The sequence below is a fragment of the Hyperolius riggenbachi genome, chromosome 3, assembly GCF_040937935.1.
Source record: "Hyperolius riggenbachi isolate aHypRig1 chromosome 3, aHypRig1.pri, whole genome shotgun sequence".
NCBI lineage: Eukaryota > Metazoa > Chordata > Amphibia > Anura > Hyperoliidae > Hyperolius > Hyperolius riggenbachi.
Window position 1 is genome coordinate 484,322,524 of NC_090648.1, and position 16,703 is coordinate 484,339,226.

The 16,703-nt window shown below is 42.7% G+C and overlaps 1 protein-coding gene across 3 annotated transcripts in view; it reads left to right on the forward strand.

The window, feature by feature from the left end:
* Positions 1 to 16,703, forward strand: part of ANO2 (anoctamin 2) — a 340,170-nt gene that overhangs the window by 156,299 nt on the left and 167,168 nt on the right. For all 3 annotated transcript variants that reach the window (XM_068278130.1, XM_068278131.1, XM_068278132.1), the window contains 2 exons: positions 4,400 to 4,464; positions 15,462 to 15,596. In XM_068278130.1, coding sequence (XP_068134231.1) covers positions 4,400 to 4,464; positions 15,462 to 15,596 — 200 coding nt within the window. The remainder of the gene's footprint in view (positions 1 to 4,399; positions 4,465 to 15,461; positions 15,597 to 16,703) is intronic.

A 16,703-nucleotide genomic window follows, 5' to 3' on the forward strand; every position in this document is an offset into this window, starting at 1 on the left:
ATTTTGTATCATTATCAAAAAATAAGGTTTTGACTCCTGACTTACTAACCAATAAGTACTATTATTCTCTAAAGGTTTAGTTAACCATGCAGCAGTAAAACACAAAAATACAAAGTTTGCTAGTCAAGTAAGCGTGGCACTGGCAAACTCCTATCCAATTTGAATTTTTTTTTAAACTTGTTCCCATGGAAACAGAGATTCCATGCCGTTCGTATCAGCGGTTCGTTTGCAATTCGGGCGTTCGTAAGTCGGGGACTACCTGTATAGGGGACAAATAATAATATTTAGATCATTTCAGTGTGATAAGTAGTAATAAAGTTATTGGAGAATGAAAATTGCTCTGGTTTTGAAGGGGAAAAAAACTGTGGTAGAGAAGTGGTTAAAATAACTTTTCAGTACTTTGTAATTGAAAAAAATACCAAAAGTAGGTGAAAAAGTATTGTCAAAATTATTCAATGTATTTTCTTGCTCACTGGTGGCTTAAAAGGCATTTTATTGTCAAGGTGTAAAAATATCAACTTGGAGAAAACAATTGAAAAAATTAGCTGCATATGGGCAGTTTTCTCCTAGGAGATAATTTTTCAACTTCTTTTTAAAATTACTTTTCAGCATTTTGTAATCTAAAAAGTACCAAAAAGTAAAGAAAAAGTACTATCAAAATTATTTTGAGTTTTTTCTTGTTTGCTGGTGGCTTAAAAGGGATTTTATGACTAGGTGTGAAAATTTCAACTTGGAGATAACTCAGGTGAAAAAATGAATTGCATATGGGCCAAGGTGTGAAAACATCCCCTAGGAGAAAACGTAGGAGACAATGTAAATTGAACAAGGGCCTAGGGCCCATATGCAATTAAACTTTTCTCCTGTGTTTTCTCCTAGGTGATATTTTCAGACTTGTCAATAAAATGCCTTTTAAACCACCAATGAGCAAAAAAAAAGTACTCAAAAGAATTTTGATAGTACTTTTTACCGACTTTTGGTACTTCTTACATAGCAAAGTGCTAAAAAAAATTCTAAATTGAAGTTGAAAAATTATCTCCTCAGGTGAAAAAGTTACTTGCATATGGCCCTGGGTCTATAAATGACAGTTTCTCTGCAGTAAGGGCACAGCCAGACTGCAGCTTAACACTCACTAATAACTAATTTGAGGCCAAAAAACATCTGGGTGTCTGAGATAAACACAGGGAACAGCTAACATGTAGTCCTTGATTAGTCTATATAGAAGCTGAATGAACATTAAAAAATTGGTCTCACGTTCCTGAAACAGTCAAAATGTTAAATGTAAACCAGACTATGTTATTTCGGATGAGTAGGTTCATGATTATGAGTGCATACATTTTGTTTATCTTATTAGTTTTTTTTACTTGAGGTTTGCTTTAACCACTTTACCACCAGCGGTGCGTGTATCTACGCTCCTTTTATCACTCTTTCCCCACCAGGACTGTAGATACACGCATCCACCGCCGCTGTCCGTGCTCCCGCTCGCTCATGCGTGTGCTCCCGTGCTCGTGCACGCCGCCGCCCGCTCACCCTGAGATCAATGAACGGGAAAAATCATTCACGTTCGTTGATCTAAGCCCCTCAGTAATGATCGGCTGCTTCTATGAGAAGCTGCGCGATCATTGTGAAAAAAAAACAAAGTTTCCCATCCTCATCACACTTCCTGTAAGCGTACTTCCTACGCTTATAGGACGCATTCACAAAAAATTACTGTGGCCATCTTGTGGCCAAAAAGTAAAACTACAGTCAAAAACATTTTTCATATATAAATACATTCTTTTACATTATAAATTAACTCATTAACTCCCACACTCCCCAATTTTTTTTTGTAATAAAAAGAAAAAAAAAATACAATAAAAAATACATAAATAGTTACCTTAGGGACTGAACTCTTTAAATATTTATGTCAAGAGGGTATAACACTGTTACTTTATAAACTATGGGCTTGTAATTGGGGATGGACGCAAAGCTGAAAAAAAATGCACCTTTATTTCCAAATAAAATATTGGCGGCCAAGCATTGTGATAGGGACATAATTTAAAGGTGTAATAACCAGGACAAATGGGCAAATACATTTCATGGATTTGAATTACAGTAGCATGCATTATTTAAAAACTATAATAGCTGAAAACTGAAAAATAATGATTTTTTCCCCACATTCTTTTCCTATTTTCCCATTAAAACACATTTAGAATAAAATCATTCTTGGCATTATGTCCCACCTAAAGAAAGCCTAATTGGTGTAGAAAAAAAACAAGATATAGTTCATTTCATTGCAATAAGTAATGTTAAAGTTATAGACGAATGAATGGAAGGAGATGCTGAAAGGTGAAAATTGCTCTGGTGCTCAAGGGGTAAAACCCCTCAGTGGTGAAGTGGTTAATACCAATATTGATCTTGCTGTCTCATGTTTTAATGTGGCAGATCTGTGTAGCTATTGTCCATAAATGTGACGGGAATGGGTCTATATTAGTAAATGTTTTTTTTTTTGTTTTTTTTTACTGTTTGAAATACTGACCAACAGGGATGGCCTCACGAGTAGGTAGCTACTTGACTTCATGATTAAAACGAGGCTTAATTGCCTCAGGTGTGTGCATGGGAGACAGGGGGTTAATTACCCAAAAGTCCACCGGCTTCTATGTATCACATGTCTTGAAGGCGTCTAATGGGACATGTTCCACGGCTCACTACCGCGCACTTTCTCCTTCCGACTTGAAGGAGGAAGTGCGCAGTAGTGAGTCGTGGGGCGCGGTTGAGACATGTGTAACATAGAAGCCGGCAGTCTTTTGGGTAATTAACCCCCTGTCTCCCATGCACACACTTGAGGCAATTAAGTCTCATTTTAATTATGAATTCGAGTAGCTACCTACTCGTGAGGCCATCCCTGTTGACCAATCAATTGCAACAGCTGACGATTTCGGCTGGTCTTTTTCTGTAGCTGCATAAATGTTCACGAGATTAAACTACATTTTCCATCAGCTCAAGATTATTACATTATTTTGTATTAGAATAAAATTATTAAACATAATTTCCCATCTCTAGATTCTAATATCTTGTGAAAGACAAACGCAGAAACATTATGCATATTAGGTGCTCTGACTCCATACTACTATCACCATGAGTTGCTTCCTGTGTAGCCTAAAGCAGGAAGTAATAATCACAGCCAATCACAGCCTCACAAATCTATCACCTGATCTAACTAATCACATGCTTTTCCATGAGAAAACTTAAAGGGGCACTATGGCAAAAAATGGGCTGGTCCAAAACCTGTCGCTTCTGACAGATTTCTACTACCTACTGTAAGTGACAGCAACATAGGAGAAAAAGTAATTTATGGCTCATTTTACTCTGGAAAAATCGTACTTCTTATTTGTATATGTTTGCACATATTTTAAATTTTACAATTTTTCGCCATAGTGCCCCTTTAAAAGGAAATGGTCATACTCATTCATGGGGTTCAACTGACTACCAAAACATGAAGTGGATCCAAACCAGCAGAACAAGGAAACTCAAAATGCGGCACAATTTATGAATAATGAATGTTTATTTAATTTAATCCTTTAAAACATTCTGTAAAAATACAACACATAAATATATGTCCAAAGCTCTATCCCTTTCGAGGTTGTGTTTTTGATTTTCTGATAATTGCTTTTTCCATAAGCTTTGCTACACACCAGCAGTTCTAGTCTTTAGCTATCTGGCCAATTCAATTGCACAAGTGTAGATAAAGAAAAAACTTGCATTTGCATTGCAGCTTCAAGGACAATAATGTTGTCGAGGTAAATAAAAGCAGGTCTGAGGTGTGTGCAAGGGATGCTAAGTTGCTACTTATCAACGGCAGTTTAGTGATGGTCATGTCTAGGAAACATGCGGAGAAGCATGTGATTTGTTTGATCAGCTGATAGATTTGCAAAGCTCTGCATTTCTGTGATCACACCCTGCTTTAGCACATGATCACTACTAGCATATCAGAGACTTACATATCTATCACCTGACCAAATTGATCACATGCTTCTGCATGACTTCTCCTAGACATGACTATCGCTACAGCAGAAAAGGTTTTCAGCAATATTTCAAACCATATTATAAACAAGGGAAAACTATTGTATTCAACAATTCATTTCCATAACTAAGATAAATTATGAGGTGCTTTTATTAATTATCACATTCCGCAATTCTCTTGCAGGGAAATAAATATGGCTGCCTCCACAGTACACAAAGTGCAAGTTTCTTATAAACATATGATGCATGTTATATATCATGGTTGAAGTATTTCAGATGCCTGCAGGGTTTCTATAAAATAACACATGTTTTCAGCGGGTTTTTAAGGTAATATTGAAATAATGCGTGTTTTAGTTGTTTTTTTTTTAAGTTAAATCTTCTTCTTTGTTTTGTCATTTAGTTATTACACAGAGAATGGGCAAGATATGGAGCATTCTACAAATACCAACCTATTGATCTAATAAGGTAACAGTATGGTAGCCATATGTGAAACGTCTTCAGCAGTACATTGTACATTATGCACTAAAACACAATGGACTTTACCCCTTTTAAATTATTATCATTTTAGCCAGTTAAGGACCACAGGCTTTACCACCCCCCCCCCCCCCCTTCCAGTAACCAGGCTATTTTTTACAAATTCGGCCACTGCAGCTTTAAGGCCTAGCTGCAGGGCTGTACAACTCAGCACACAAGTGATTCCCCCCTCCCCCTTTTTTTGCCCATCAACAGAGCTTTCTGATGGTGGGCTCTGATCGCACCTAGAATTTTGGGGTTTTTTTTTGTATTGGTTTTTTTTTTTTTAAATAAATATATCTCTTTTCTTTACATTTTTTTATTATGCCCTCCCCCCGCTTCAGACGATGACAGCGGATCGCTCCTGAGCCTCATAGGGGGACAGACATGTCACACGGCTGTCCTCTGTACAGCGCTGCTGTAGATCGGAGCGCTGTACAATGTAAATTGATCACGATTTTGCCATCTAACAGTCTCCTAGCAACTGTCGCCACTGGGAGACGGATGACAGAGCAAAGCTCCGTCATCCGAGCGGGACTGCGTGCGCGCTGGCGCACGCGATCCCCTGCAATCTCCGCCCCAGGACTTCACGACAATTGGCGTTGTGCAGTTCCGGGGCTGCCGCCACGTTCACGCCAATTGGCGTGGAGCAGTCGGAAGGAGGTCAAAGTAAATCTGTCTTCCCAGTGAAGTTACCTAACCAGCTCAGTCAAATAACCTTTCAGGACTCTGTGATGAGAGGTCCCTACTGTGCACGTGCAAGTCAAGGCTCGCACATGCATAGTACGTATACGGATGTCTTCTGAAGTACTCAGGGATGCAAGAACTTCTGAAATATTGGAAGAAGTCCTGAAGGTGTGAATTTTCAATGGGGGACAGTGGTAGAATGACAGCACGGAGCAGAGGCGTAGCTAGGGTTTTCAGCACCCGGGGACATAAGGGTGTCCATCATGCTTTCCCAGAGATGTTTGAGGTTTAGAATAATTTCCTGCATGTCCAATCTGCACCTGATTAAGAACAGGATCGATTTTCAGATCAGCACTGCACAAAATCGATCCTGTTCTCAATCAGTAGCAGATCGGACATGCCAGAAATGATCAATTTGACCGATCCACCTGACAGGAAATTGCATTGTGTGTACCAGGCATTAGAAAGTTGGGAGATACGTAGAAATAGACATGATCTACTTTGCTGATGCAAACATGGCGAGTGCTGATTACAGCAGAGAAATAAAATAAAACAAAACTCCGGTGCAGAAAGCAGGAGGAAGCAGGGGAGAAGATTGGATCCTTCCACCACCTTTCATAGACGGGGATGCATCAGGGAAAATAAAACCTGTAACTGCGCCCCTCCCCCCCCACAGATGCTGCGGCCGGGGACAGATGTACCCCCCCCACCCCATAGCTACTCCTCTGGCATGGAGAGAGGCTTACAAAGGCTCAAAGGGATCCAGAGCCTCCTTGAAATGTTTTCAGACTGGAAGAGGCAGGCTTGCAACAATGTTGCCTCCTATCAACCCTCCCACTCCCTCCTCTTTTCCACCCTATTCACGCCCCTTGAGGGGAAGATAATAGGAGGGAACATCGCGGCAAATCAGCCTCTTCCTGCCTGAAAATTTGACTTAAGCCTAAAGTCAGATTTTTCAAGAACTGATTACAGAACCAAAGGTTGGGTGAACTTACTTCTTTGCATACCTTAGGTAGTTTTGCCTCGTGTCAAGTGACCTTTAAGTTATTTATTTCAGCTACTGATTTGGGATGTTGGTCCCAAAGACACAAAGGAAAAAAATTAGGGTCCCCTTCTAGTGTAGTATAGTTAGATGAATTGTGTAAAAATAAATAATAGGGTAAGGGCACTCACAAGACTGGGTTACCTGCAAGGGAACCACACACCAAGTGGATGGTGATTAAGAACCCGTCTTCACTGTGGGCATGGATCATTTCATGGACTGCTATGCTAAATACACCAAGATTGCCAAATACACCAAGATTGGTAGTGGGGGGGGGGGGGGGGAGGGGGTTGTATGACCCAACCTTCCACCAAAGGTGACATAAACTGATAGCAAGAAGTGCCAGAAATTATGAAATAGCTTAAAAAAAAAGGCCTTCAAAGGGAGACAAGTGATAAACTTAACTCCAAAATACAGACCAATCTTGGTCAAAAAGGAAGTACTTTATTAACATGCTACAACACATTTCTGGGATCAATTTACTTCCTCGGGTCATTCAGGAGTGTCAAGGCAAAGTAGATGCATAAGGAAAAAGGCCATGATTGCTATTCCTGACTGACCTGAAGTAGTGAGCAATTAGTCCACGAAACTTGTTATCGTGAGCTAATAAAATTGTGCGGTTTTTTTTTACACTGAACTGTCTGTTTTGTTTTTGTTTTTCTCAGAGGCAAGTCCATCACTTATCCTCCTTTGAAAAAGGTTTTTTTTCTAAACTATTTTATAATTTCTGTCACCTCCTGCTATCAGTTTATTTTTATGCTGTACATAGCTTTTCCCTTCAGCTATGTACAGATGTTGGATAAATGTCACTTGAGCCTGACTCTTAAACTGTAGAATGAGCAGGAGGCATAAACTACTATAGTGTTCAGCCGAGGAGCTTTAACCTGAAATGAGCAGGAGGCGTAAGAAGAACTATGACAGTCATTTGCTGAGAAGCTTTAACCTGAAATGAGCAGGAGGCATAAGAACAGTAGTCCTCAGCTAAGGAGCATTAACCTGAAATTAGCAGGAGGCGTAAGAACTTCGGTAATCGTCAGCTGAGGAGCTTTTACCTTAAATGAGCAGGAGGAGTAAGAACTTCGGTAATCGTCAGCTGAGGAGCTTTTACCTTAAATGAGCAGGAGGAGTAAGAACTACAATAGTGAACAGCTGAGTAGCCTTAACCTGAAATGAGCATGAGATGTAAGAACTACAGTAGTCATCATCTCAGTAGCTTTAAGAACTACGATAGTCATCAGTAGAGTTGGGCCGAACGGTTCGCCTGCGAACGGTTCCATGCGAACTTCAGTGGTTCGCGTTCGCGTCCCGCAGGCGAACCTTTGCGGAAGTTCGGTTCGCCCCATAATGCACATGGAGGGTCAACTTTGACCCTCTACATCACAGTCAGCAGGCCCAGTGTAGCCAATTAGGCTACACTAGCCCCTGGAGCCCCACCCCCCCTTATATAAGGCAGGCAGCGGCGGCCATTACGGTCACTCGTGTGCTGCCTGCGTCAGTGAGAGTAGGGCGAGCTGCTGCAGACTGTCTCTCAGGGAAAGATTAGTTAGGCTTAACTTGTTCCTGTCTGGCTGCATACCTGTTCTGTGAACCCACCACTGCATACCTGTGCTGTGAACCCACCACTGCATACCTGTGCTGTGAACCCACCACTGCATACCTGTGCTGTGAACCCACCACTGCATACCTGTTCAGTGAACCCACCACTGCATACCTGTGCTGTGAACCCACCACTGCATACCTGTTCAGTGAACCTGCCACTGCATACCTGTTCTGTTCAGTGGACCCGCCACTGTATACCTGTTCATTGAACCCACCACTGCATACCTGTGCTGTGAACCCACCACTGCATACCTGTTCTGTGAACCCACCACTGCATACCTGTGCTGTGAACCCACCACTGCATACCTGTTCAGTGAACCTGCCACTGCATACCTGTTCTGTTCAGTGGACCCGCCACTGTATACCTGTTCATTGAACCCACCACTGCATACCTGTGCTGTGAACCCACCACTGCATACCTGTGCTGTGAACCCACCACTGCATACCTGTGCTGTGAACCCACCACTGCATACCTGTTCAGTGAACCTGCCACTGCATACCTGTTCTGTTCAGTGGACCCGCCACTGTATACCTGTTCATTGAACCCACCACTGCATACCTGTGCTGTGAACCCACCACTGCATACCTGTTCTGTGAACCCACCACTGCATACCTGTTCAGTGAACCCGCCACTGCATACCTGTTCTGTTCAGTGGACCCGCCACTGTATACCTGTTCAGTGAACCTGCCACTGCATACCTGTTCTGTTCAGTAGACCCGCCACTGTATACCTGTTCATTGAACCCACCACTGCATACCTGTGCTGTGAACCCACCACTGCATACCTGTTCTGTGAACCCGCCACTGTATACCTGTTCTGTTTAGTGAACCCGCCACTGTATACCTGTTCTGTTTAGTGAAACCGCCACTGTATACCTGTTCTGTGAACCCACCACTGCATACCTGTGCTGTGAACCCACCACTGCATACCTGTTCAGTGAACCTGCCACTGCATACCTGTTCTGTTCAGTGGACCCGCCACTGTATACCTGTTCATTGAACCCACCACTGCATACCTGTGCTGTGAACCCACCACTGCATACCTGTTCTGTGAACCCACCAGTGTGCGCCCATTCCCCTTCGTAATCATTACCTTGCCGTGGTGAAGGGGCTTGCGTATCACAATGAAGCAATGACCGGCGCCTAGATGAGTGTCTCGGGGGGCACACCCACGATAATAAGGTCGTTGCCTCATTGTGGTCAGACCAAATTTGATCAGCTGGACAGTCACTGTTCTGTCATTCAGCTACATCAGCCAGGCGACCATATGGGCTGTAAAGCCACCAAAACCTGCACTCTCGCCATGGTGCGCACCAGTCCAGCACGGCCGTCACTACACAAACAGCTGTTTGCGGTGCGTTACACGGTGAGTTTGGTGTGTCAGTGTGAAGCAGTACCTTAATTACACTACCTGATTGATGTATACACATGCAAGATGTTTGAAAGCACTTTAGGCCTGTCATTTAGCATTCAATGTGATTTCTGCCCTTAAAACGCTGCTTTGCGTCAAATCCAGATTTTTCCCCGGGACTTTTGGCATGTATCCCACTCCACCATGCCCCCCTCCAGGTGTTAGACCCCTTGAAACATCTTTTCCATCACTTTTGTGGCCAGCATAATTTTTTTTTTTTTCAAAGTTCGCATCCCCATTGAAGTCTATTGCGGTTCGCGAACTTTAACGCGAACCGAACCTTCCGCGGAAGTTCACGAACCAGGTTCGCGAACCTAAAATCGGAGGTTCGGCCCAACTCTAGTCATCAGCGGAGGAACTTTAACCTTAAATTGTCTGTGAAGGAGAGGTTGCCTTCATTCAGGCCAACTGTGCTTATGTCACTCACAATGATCAAGCATAGGTGTTTGTAACAATGTGTACTGAAAACTAAATATGATGTTTGAGGGTGCCCACCCCTTCGATTTACAAGACCCTTCATTTGAGGAAATGGGACTATTTAGAGACCACATGACAACAATTCCCCCCATTCAACCTTCCTACGCTGCCCTAGAATAAGTTGGGATCCTCCTCTTTGCCCCCCCAAAAAAGAGAAAAAGTTGCCAAACTGAAGGCAGAGTTTGCATTTGCCCAAGGCGGGCATTACAGCAGATGCAGCACCTACAACCCGAGCTGGGAAAAAAATAGCAGCAAAACTGATTTGCATGGTTAATCATTTGGGAAGCTGGCAGGGAAACCGCGACATCTGTCCCGGGGAAACTCTATCCCTTGTTTCAAGACAGATAGATAAGATCTGAAGTGGAAAGAGGCACTGGAACATTTCCGATGACAGATGAGTTGAGATCTTTAACCATGAGTCTTGATCGTGTATCATGTGATACGCAGCTAACGAAAGACAGAGAGTTTAGGAAGTGGCTGCACTCCTAGCGCCCTGTTACTCTATATTTTACACGTATCATTGACTTCACTTGCAATTTGGAATATCCGTTTTGTCTTCCGCTGAATGGATATCATCTTGTCATAGTTACACGATCCCGCGACCTCTGATAGCTTTGTGTGGCTTTTTAGCGCCTATTTAGCCTTTTCACACATTTTTTTTAAAGGGCCAATTGAAAGTGGAAAATGAAGTTACAGTTTACTTCTTTTTCATAATTGTTTTAAAAGTAATAAAGTTGGATAAAACTCAATATTAGCTGGAAAAAAAAAAACTAAAAACATCCACTAAGAAATCACTTATTTACTTTAGCTATTCTGTTGTTTATAGTGTTCACTGTGAGATTTTGGAGAAATATGATAGAAACAAAATAAATTGTTTCAGTATTTCTGCTGTTACTGTTTCTCTGTGATGCCAAAAGTAACATCACTTCTGCCCTTTTCTGTTTTTTTTTTTTTTGTTTTTGTTTATTTACCCAGCTCAGTGTTTTCCCTTCCTACTGCCACAGCTTACAGTCCCTCCCACAGCAAACATCACCTAGGCAACAGGCTGGCATCACTGTGTAAAGTCTTCAAAGGAAGAGGGATTCAATAACTTTCTGATCTTAGTGTCCTTATCTTATCCAAAATAGGAAGCTTTCTGTTTTTTGCATCTTGAGATAAGCATGTCACTGGCACTGCACAGTTTCTGCAGTTAAACATAGGCACCCAGACTGAGTCCATCCAGTGTCAGCACGGGCAATTTCGGCACAGGGTGAAGTAAAAAAAAGTCTCACCCTGCTCTTGCACAAACTCCCATCCGGGGTGACCAAACCAGGCAGGCACCATTGGCGCCAAAAACAACAGATCTTATAACCCCCTTTAAAGAGACACTGAAGTGAAAAAAAATATGATATAATGAATTGGTTGTGTACTATGAATAATTACTAGAAGATTAGCAGCAAAGAAAATATTCTTATATTTTTATTTTCAGGTATATAGTGTGTTTTCTAACATTGCATCATTCTCTAATATGTGCAGATTACACAACACTCTGCACTCAAAATGATTATTTCAGAGCAGTCTGTGAACTAATGACCTCTCCTCTAGCAGATAAAAAGAAAACTGTTCACTTATAGTTGAGATAATAAAAGTCAGAAGACAGCCCTCTCCATGACTTTGAAAGTCGTAGAGATTAATGGCTTTTTTGCATAGAGATAACAACTGTAGTTTCTTAACTCTTCAGCTGGCCATACACTGGCCCGATTTACCGCCGTTTCGACAGCAGATTCGATCACTGGGATCGAATCTACTGCCAATCGTTTGCGCTACACGCCGAATTTCGATTCATTTCGTCCGATCCCGTCGATCGCGCCGTGCGGAAAATTACCGTCGATCGCTCGCGGGTAAAGAGCGCATCGCTAGCGGCGTTCGAGTGCCCGATGACCGACACAATAGAGCCCGCATACATTACCTGCTCCGCCGGCGCGACTGCCGCCGCTCGTCTCCGCTCTGGTCTCCGGCATGCCTTCACTTATTCCTGCCCGGCAGGAAGTTTAAACAGTAGAGGGCGCTCTACTGTTTAAACTTCCTGCCGGGCAGGAAGAAGCGAAGCATGCTGGAGCCAGAGACCAGAGCGGAGAATGAAGAGCGGAGAGAGACCCGGGAGTCGCGCCGGCGGAGCAGGTAATGTATGCGGCGGGGGGGGGGGGGGGGGGAGCGGCGGCAGCAGCACCACCACCACAACAGAGTGTGATTGGTTTCAGGCTGAAATCGGTTCACAATCTGTTTGCAGTAAAGGTAGCCATACGATCCCTCTCTGATCAGATTCGATCAGATAGGGATCTGTCTGTTGGTCGAATCTGATGGCAAATCGACCAGTGTATGGCCACCTTTCCTGTACTGAAACAATTACACTGATGTATCTGATCTTAATGTTTTATTTCTTAGCTGTACTACACATACAAATCATAATATCATAATTTTTTTTCGCTTCAGTGTCTCTTTAAAGCCTATGTCCAGGGAAGTAAGAGTAACATGTACTTTATTTACTACGTTTGCAATACATTTCAGTTGTGCTTTGCTGTAGGTGTTGTTAACAGGCAAGTCCCCCATCTGCTTCTGGATACTGTCAGCCATAGCAGTGGCTGGACTGTGGGTGGAGAGTTGAGAAATCTGGCTCATAAGCAACCATCCACTGCTCTGTAGATTTTCAGCTCCTTATGTATTCTTTTGTAATAAAGACCTCTTAACTTAGCTACAGGGACAGCAGTGGTTTGAGGCAGTGCTGGGCGTAATGGAAAAAACTACGCTTATGGATCATTACGCGTAATTTTACGCTATTACGCATTACGGAATTACGCTTACGGCGTAGACATTCATTTACGGTGCATGTCTGTAATTACGCATAGCCCTTACGCAATTACGCGTAAGAATACCGTAATTCAAGTTGTTACGTTATTGGCTTACGCGTAAATTCCTACTAGCAATTAATGCGGTCATGCTGCCAAGCGGAAAAGTTGACGCATGGATCAATGTTAGGTAGCCGCCGACTTTAAGGGTTAATAGCAAAGCCCCCTTAATTGCTAAGAGCCTCAAATTTGGAGAATATATTAAGGAGATCAGAAGGAATAAGAGGAAACATTTTTTTTTTCAAAAAGACCTTATAGTTTTTGAGAAAATCGATGTTAAAGTTTCAAAGGAAAAATATATACATTTAAAAACCCGCCGACTTTAACGGTTAATAGCAAAGCCTGCTTAAAATTTAGGAACACCAAATTCACAGGGTATATTAAGGGGATCAGTGGGAATAATACAAAGATGCTTTAGAGAGCTCTGAGCTATATAGCTCAGAGCTCTGTCGGGTGCAGGACGCTAAGTCCCGCCGGCTCTCGCTGCCCTCCCCGCCTCTCCCACATGTCACCTATATACATGCTGGCACCCATGGGTGCCAGCATGTATATGGGTGACAGGTGTGGGCGGAGTGGACGGCGGGAGCCGGCGGGGACTTAGCGTAAGTAGAGTTGAGCCGAAATTTTCGTAATTTCGCATTACTATAATTACGCATGCGAAATTTGCGATTACAATACGAAATTAGCGTAGCGAAATTGCCATTAAAATCGTAATTGAAAATACCGTAAGCGTAATTTTCAACGCGAAATTTCGCGTTTCGTTCATGCTACCGTAATTTCGTGTTAAACCGTAACGCTCCGTATAATATAAAAAAGCCGCCGACTTTAAGGGTTAATAGCAAAGCCCCCTTAAATGCTAAGAGCCTCAAATTTGGAGAATCTATTAAGGAGATCAGGAGGAATAAGAGGGAATTTTTTTTTTTCAAAAAGACCTTATAGTTTTTGAGAAAATCGATTTTAAATCAGAAGGAACCCCATTGGTCTGCTAAGGACCAATGGGGCTCCTTGGAGCCCAAATACAAAGATGCTTTAGAGAGCTCTGAGCTATATAGCTCAGAGCTCTGTCGGGTGCAGGACGCTAAGTCCCGCCGGCTCTCGCTGCCCTCCCCGCCTCTCCCACATGTCACCTATATACATGCTGGCACCCATGGGTGCCAGCATGTATATGGGTGACAGGTGTGGGCGGAGTGGACGGCGGGAGCCGGCGGGGACTTAGCGTAAGTAGAGTTGAGCCGAAATTTTCGTAATTTCGCATTACTATAATTACGCATGCGAAATTTGCGATTACAATGCGAAATTAGCGTAGCGAAATTGCCATTAAAATCGTAATTGAAAATACCGTAAGCGTAATTTTCAACGCGAAATTTCGCGTTTCGTTCATGCTACCGTAATTTCGTGTTAAACCGTAACGCTCCGTATAATATAAAAAAGCCGCCGACTTTAAGGGTTAATAGCAAAGCCCCCTTAAATGCTGAGAGCCTCAAATTTGGAGAATCTATTAAGGAGATCAGGAGGAATAAGAGGGAATTTTTTTTTTTCAAAAAGACCTTATAGTTTTTGAGAAAATCGATGTTAAAGTTTCAAAGTAAAAATCGGAGGTGGAGAAGAGCCCCTTGTCCTTGGATTGGACAAGGGCTCGGAGGGGGAGGGGAAAGCTTGGCTGCCCCTCCCCTTCCGAGACCCCCCAATCCATGGACCATGCGGGCTGGTATAGTCAGGGTGCGGAGCCCCATGCGGCCGGTGCTCCGCATTCTGGCTATCCCAGTCTGCATGGGGGACAAGGGGTTAAAGAGGTCTGGGAGGGGGGACCCCACGTCGTTTTTTTTTTAATATTTCCCACACTCAGAACGAAGTAAGTAAAACTCTTTCCACTTGGGGGAATCTATGAAAATAAAACACTATTGTTACCTGTGCAAAAAAAACTGACATTTTCAGCATTTAAAAGACATTTTTGCCCTCAAAACTTAAAAATCGATTTTCTCAAAAACTATAAGGTCTTTTTGAAAAAAATGTTTTCCTCTTATTCCCACTGATCCCCTTAATATACCCTGGGAATTTGGTGTTCCTAAATTTTAAGCAGGCTTTGCTATTAACCGTTAAAGTCGGCGGGTTTTTAAATGTATATATTTTTCCTTCGAAACTTTAACATCGATTTTCTCAAAAACTATAAGGTCTTTTTGAAAAACATTTTTTTCCTCTTATTCCTTCTGATCTCCTTAATATATTCTCCAAATTTGAGGCTCTTAGCACTTAAGGGGGCTTTGCTATTAACCCTTAAAGTCGGCGGCTTTTTTATATTATACGGGAGCGTAATATTACACGATTACGGCAGACTGTGTAATTTCAATGGGAGTTTACTGTCTTACGCGTAATTTGTTACGCGTAATAACGTAACCTACGGTCTACGCGTAATTAATTACGCGTAATACCGTAACCTTACACGTAACGCTTACGGTGCATTTGTAGTGAATTACGATGCGTAATTACGCTAATGCGTAATTTCGGCCCAGCACTGGTTTGAGGATGTAATGTAAGAATTAGAGATGGCCATGCTAACTCCATCTTGCTTGCAGCCAGAGTTCATATTGGAACTGGACCAATCCAGTGGACATCCTGACAATTTGCATTGGTGCATTTCTAAGCTGCATACAATTTCCATTAAATTTGCATGCAAGTTGGAAGTATTAGCATGTCATTGATTATCTCCAAAGAGGATATTAGGAGTTGGGGAGAAACCAGCAATATTTAGCTTTCTCTCCTTTATCTTACCAGACTGACAAGATCTCATGCTCCGGAAATGGTAATAATTTTTTTTACCTGCGCCACTAAAGTGTTCTGTTTATTTCAGAAAGTATTTTGGAGAAAAGATTGGGCTGTATTTTGCCTGGCTTGGACTCTACACGTGGCTGCTAATTCCCGCCTCTCTGGTTGGAATAATCGTCTTTCTGTATGGATGTATGACCATCGATGGAGACATTCCGAGGTGAGACCCAAGACAATTGCTATTACTTTTTATTTATATGGCACCAACATGTCCCGTAGCACTGTACATAGTACAAAACAAATAATGGGATGTACAGTATAGATACATGAGACATTCAAGACTCTGTACAATCAGGACATCCAGCAATACAAAGACTTATGCTGAATACACACGGTGCGTTCCCGCACTCGATTTCCCTCTCGATTCCCGTCGATTCGTTTATTTTCAACAAGTCCAATTTTCATTTCGATGGATCGTTAGGTCGATTTGGCATACTTTACATGCGAATCGACCTAACGATCCATCGAAATGAAAATCGGACATGTTGGAAATAAACGAATCGACGAGAATCGAGTGGGAAATCGAGAGCGGGAACGCACCGTGTGTATTCAGCATTACATAGATGATGTGCTGTTTGAGACATCACCAATACTGTTGCATGTTCATATGATAAATTACACAAGAATAAGAAACACAAGGAGGAGGTCCCTGTCTTTGCAAGCTTACACTCTAGAGATTATTGGGTTGGAGATATTAGGAAGGAGACACAGAGTTTAACGGCTGAGGCAGTGGACCCCCAATGCTACCTATAGCAAATTATAGGCTTGTCTGAACAGGTGAGTTTTGAGAGCACGTTTGAAGGTTTTCAGGCTCAGAGCATGATGGAGAGCCTGTGAAAGAGAGGTCTAAATTAGAGGTGATGCTTGTGAGAAGTCCTGGTTGCTGGAGTGAGATGAGGTGACCAAGCTAGAGGACAAGAGGGTCTCCTGGGAGGAGCGAAGGTTCCGGGTGGGATAGTATCTGGAGATTAATTAGGAAATGTAAGGAGAGGCCAACTTATGTAGAGCTTTGTGTGATAGGGTGAGGAGCTTAAACTGCATCCTTTGGGTAAAATATAGCCAATGGAGAGATTGACAGAGAAGGGGCTGCGGCAGAGGAGCGGGAGGAGAGGTGGATTAGGTCAACAGAGGTCAGTAGGGATTGACAGAGAGGGGAGGCATCAGAGGAGTGGGAAGAGAGGTGGATGAGATGGGCAGCAGATGTCAGAAGGGATTGGCAGAGAGGGGGGCTGCATCAGAGGAGTGGCAGGAGAGGTGGATGGGATGG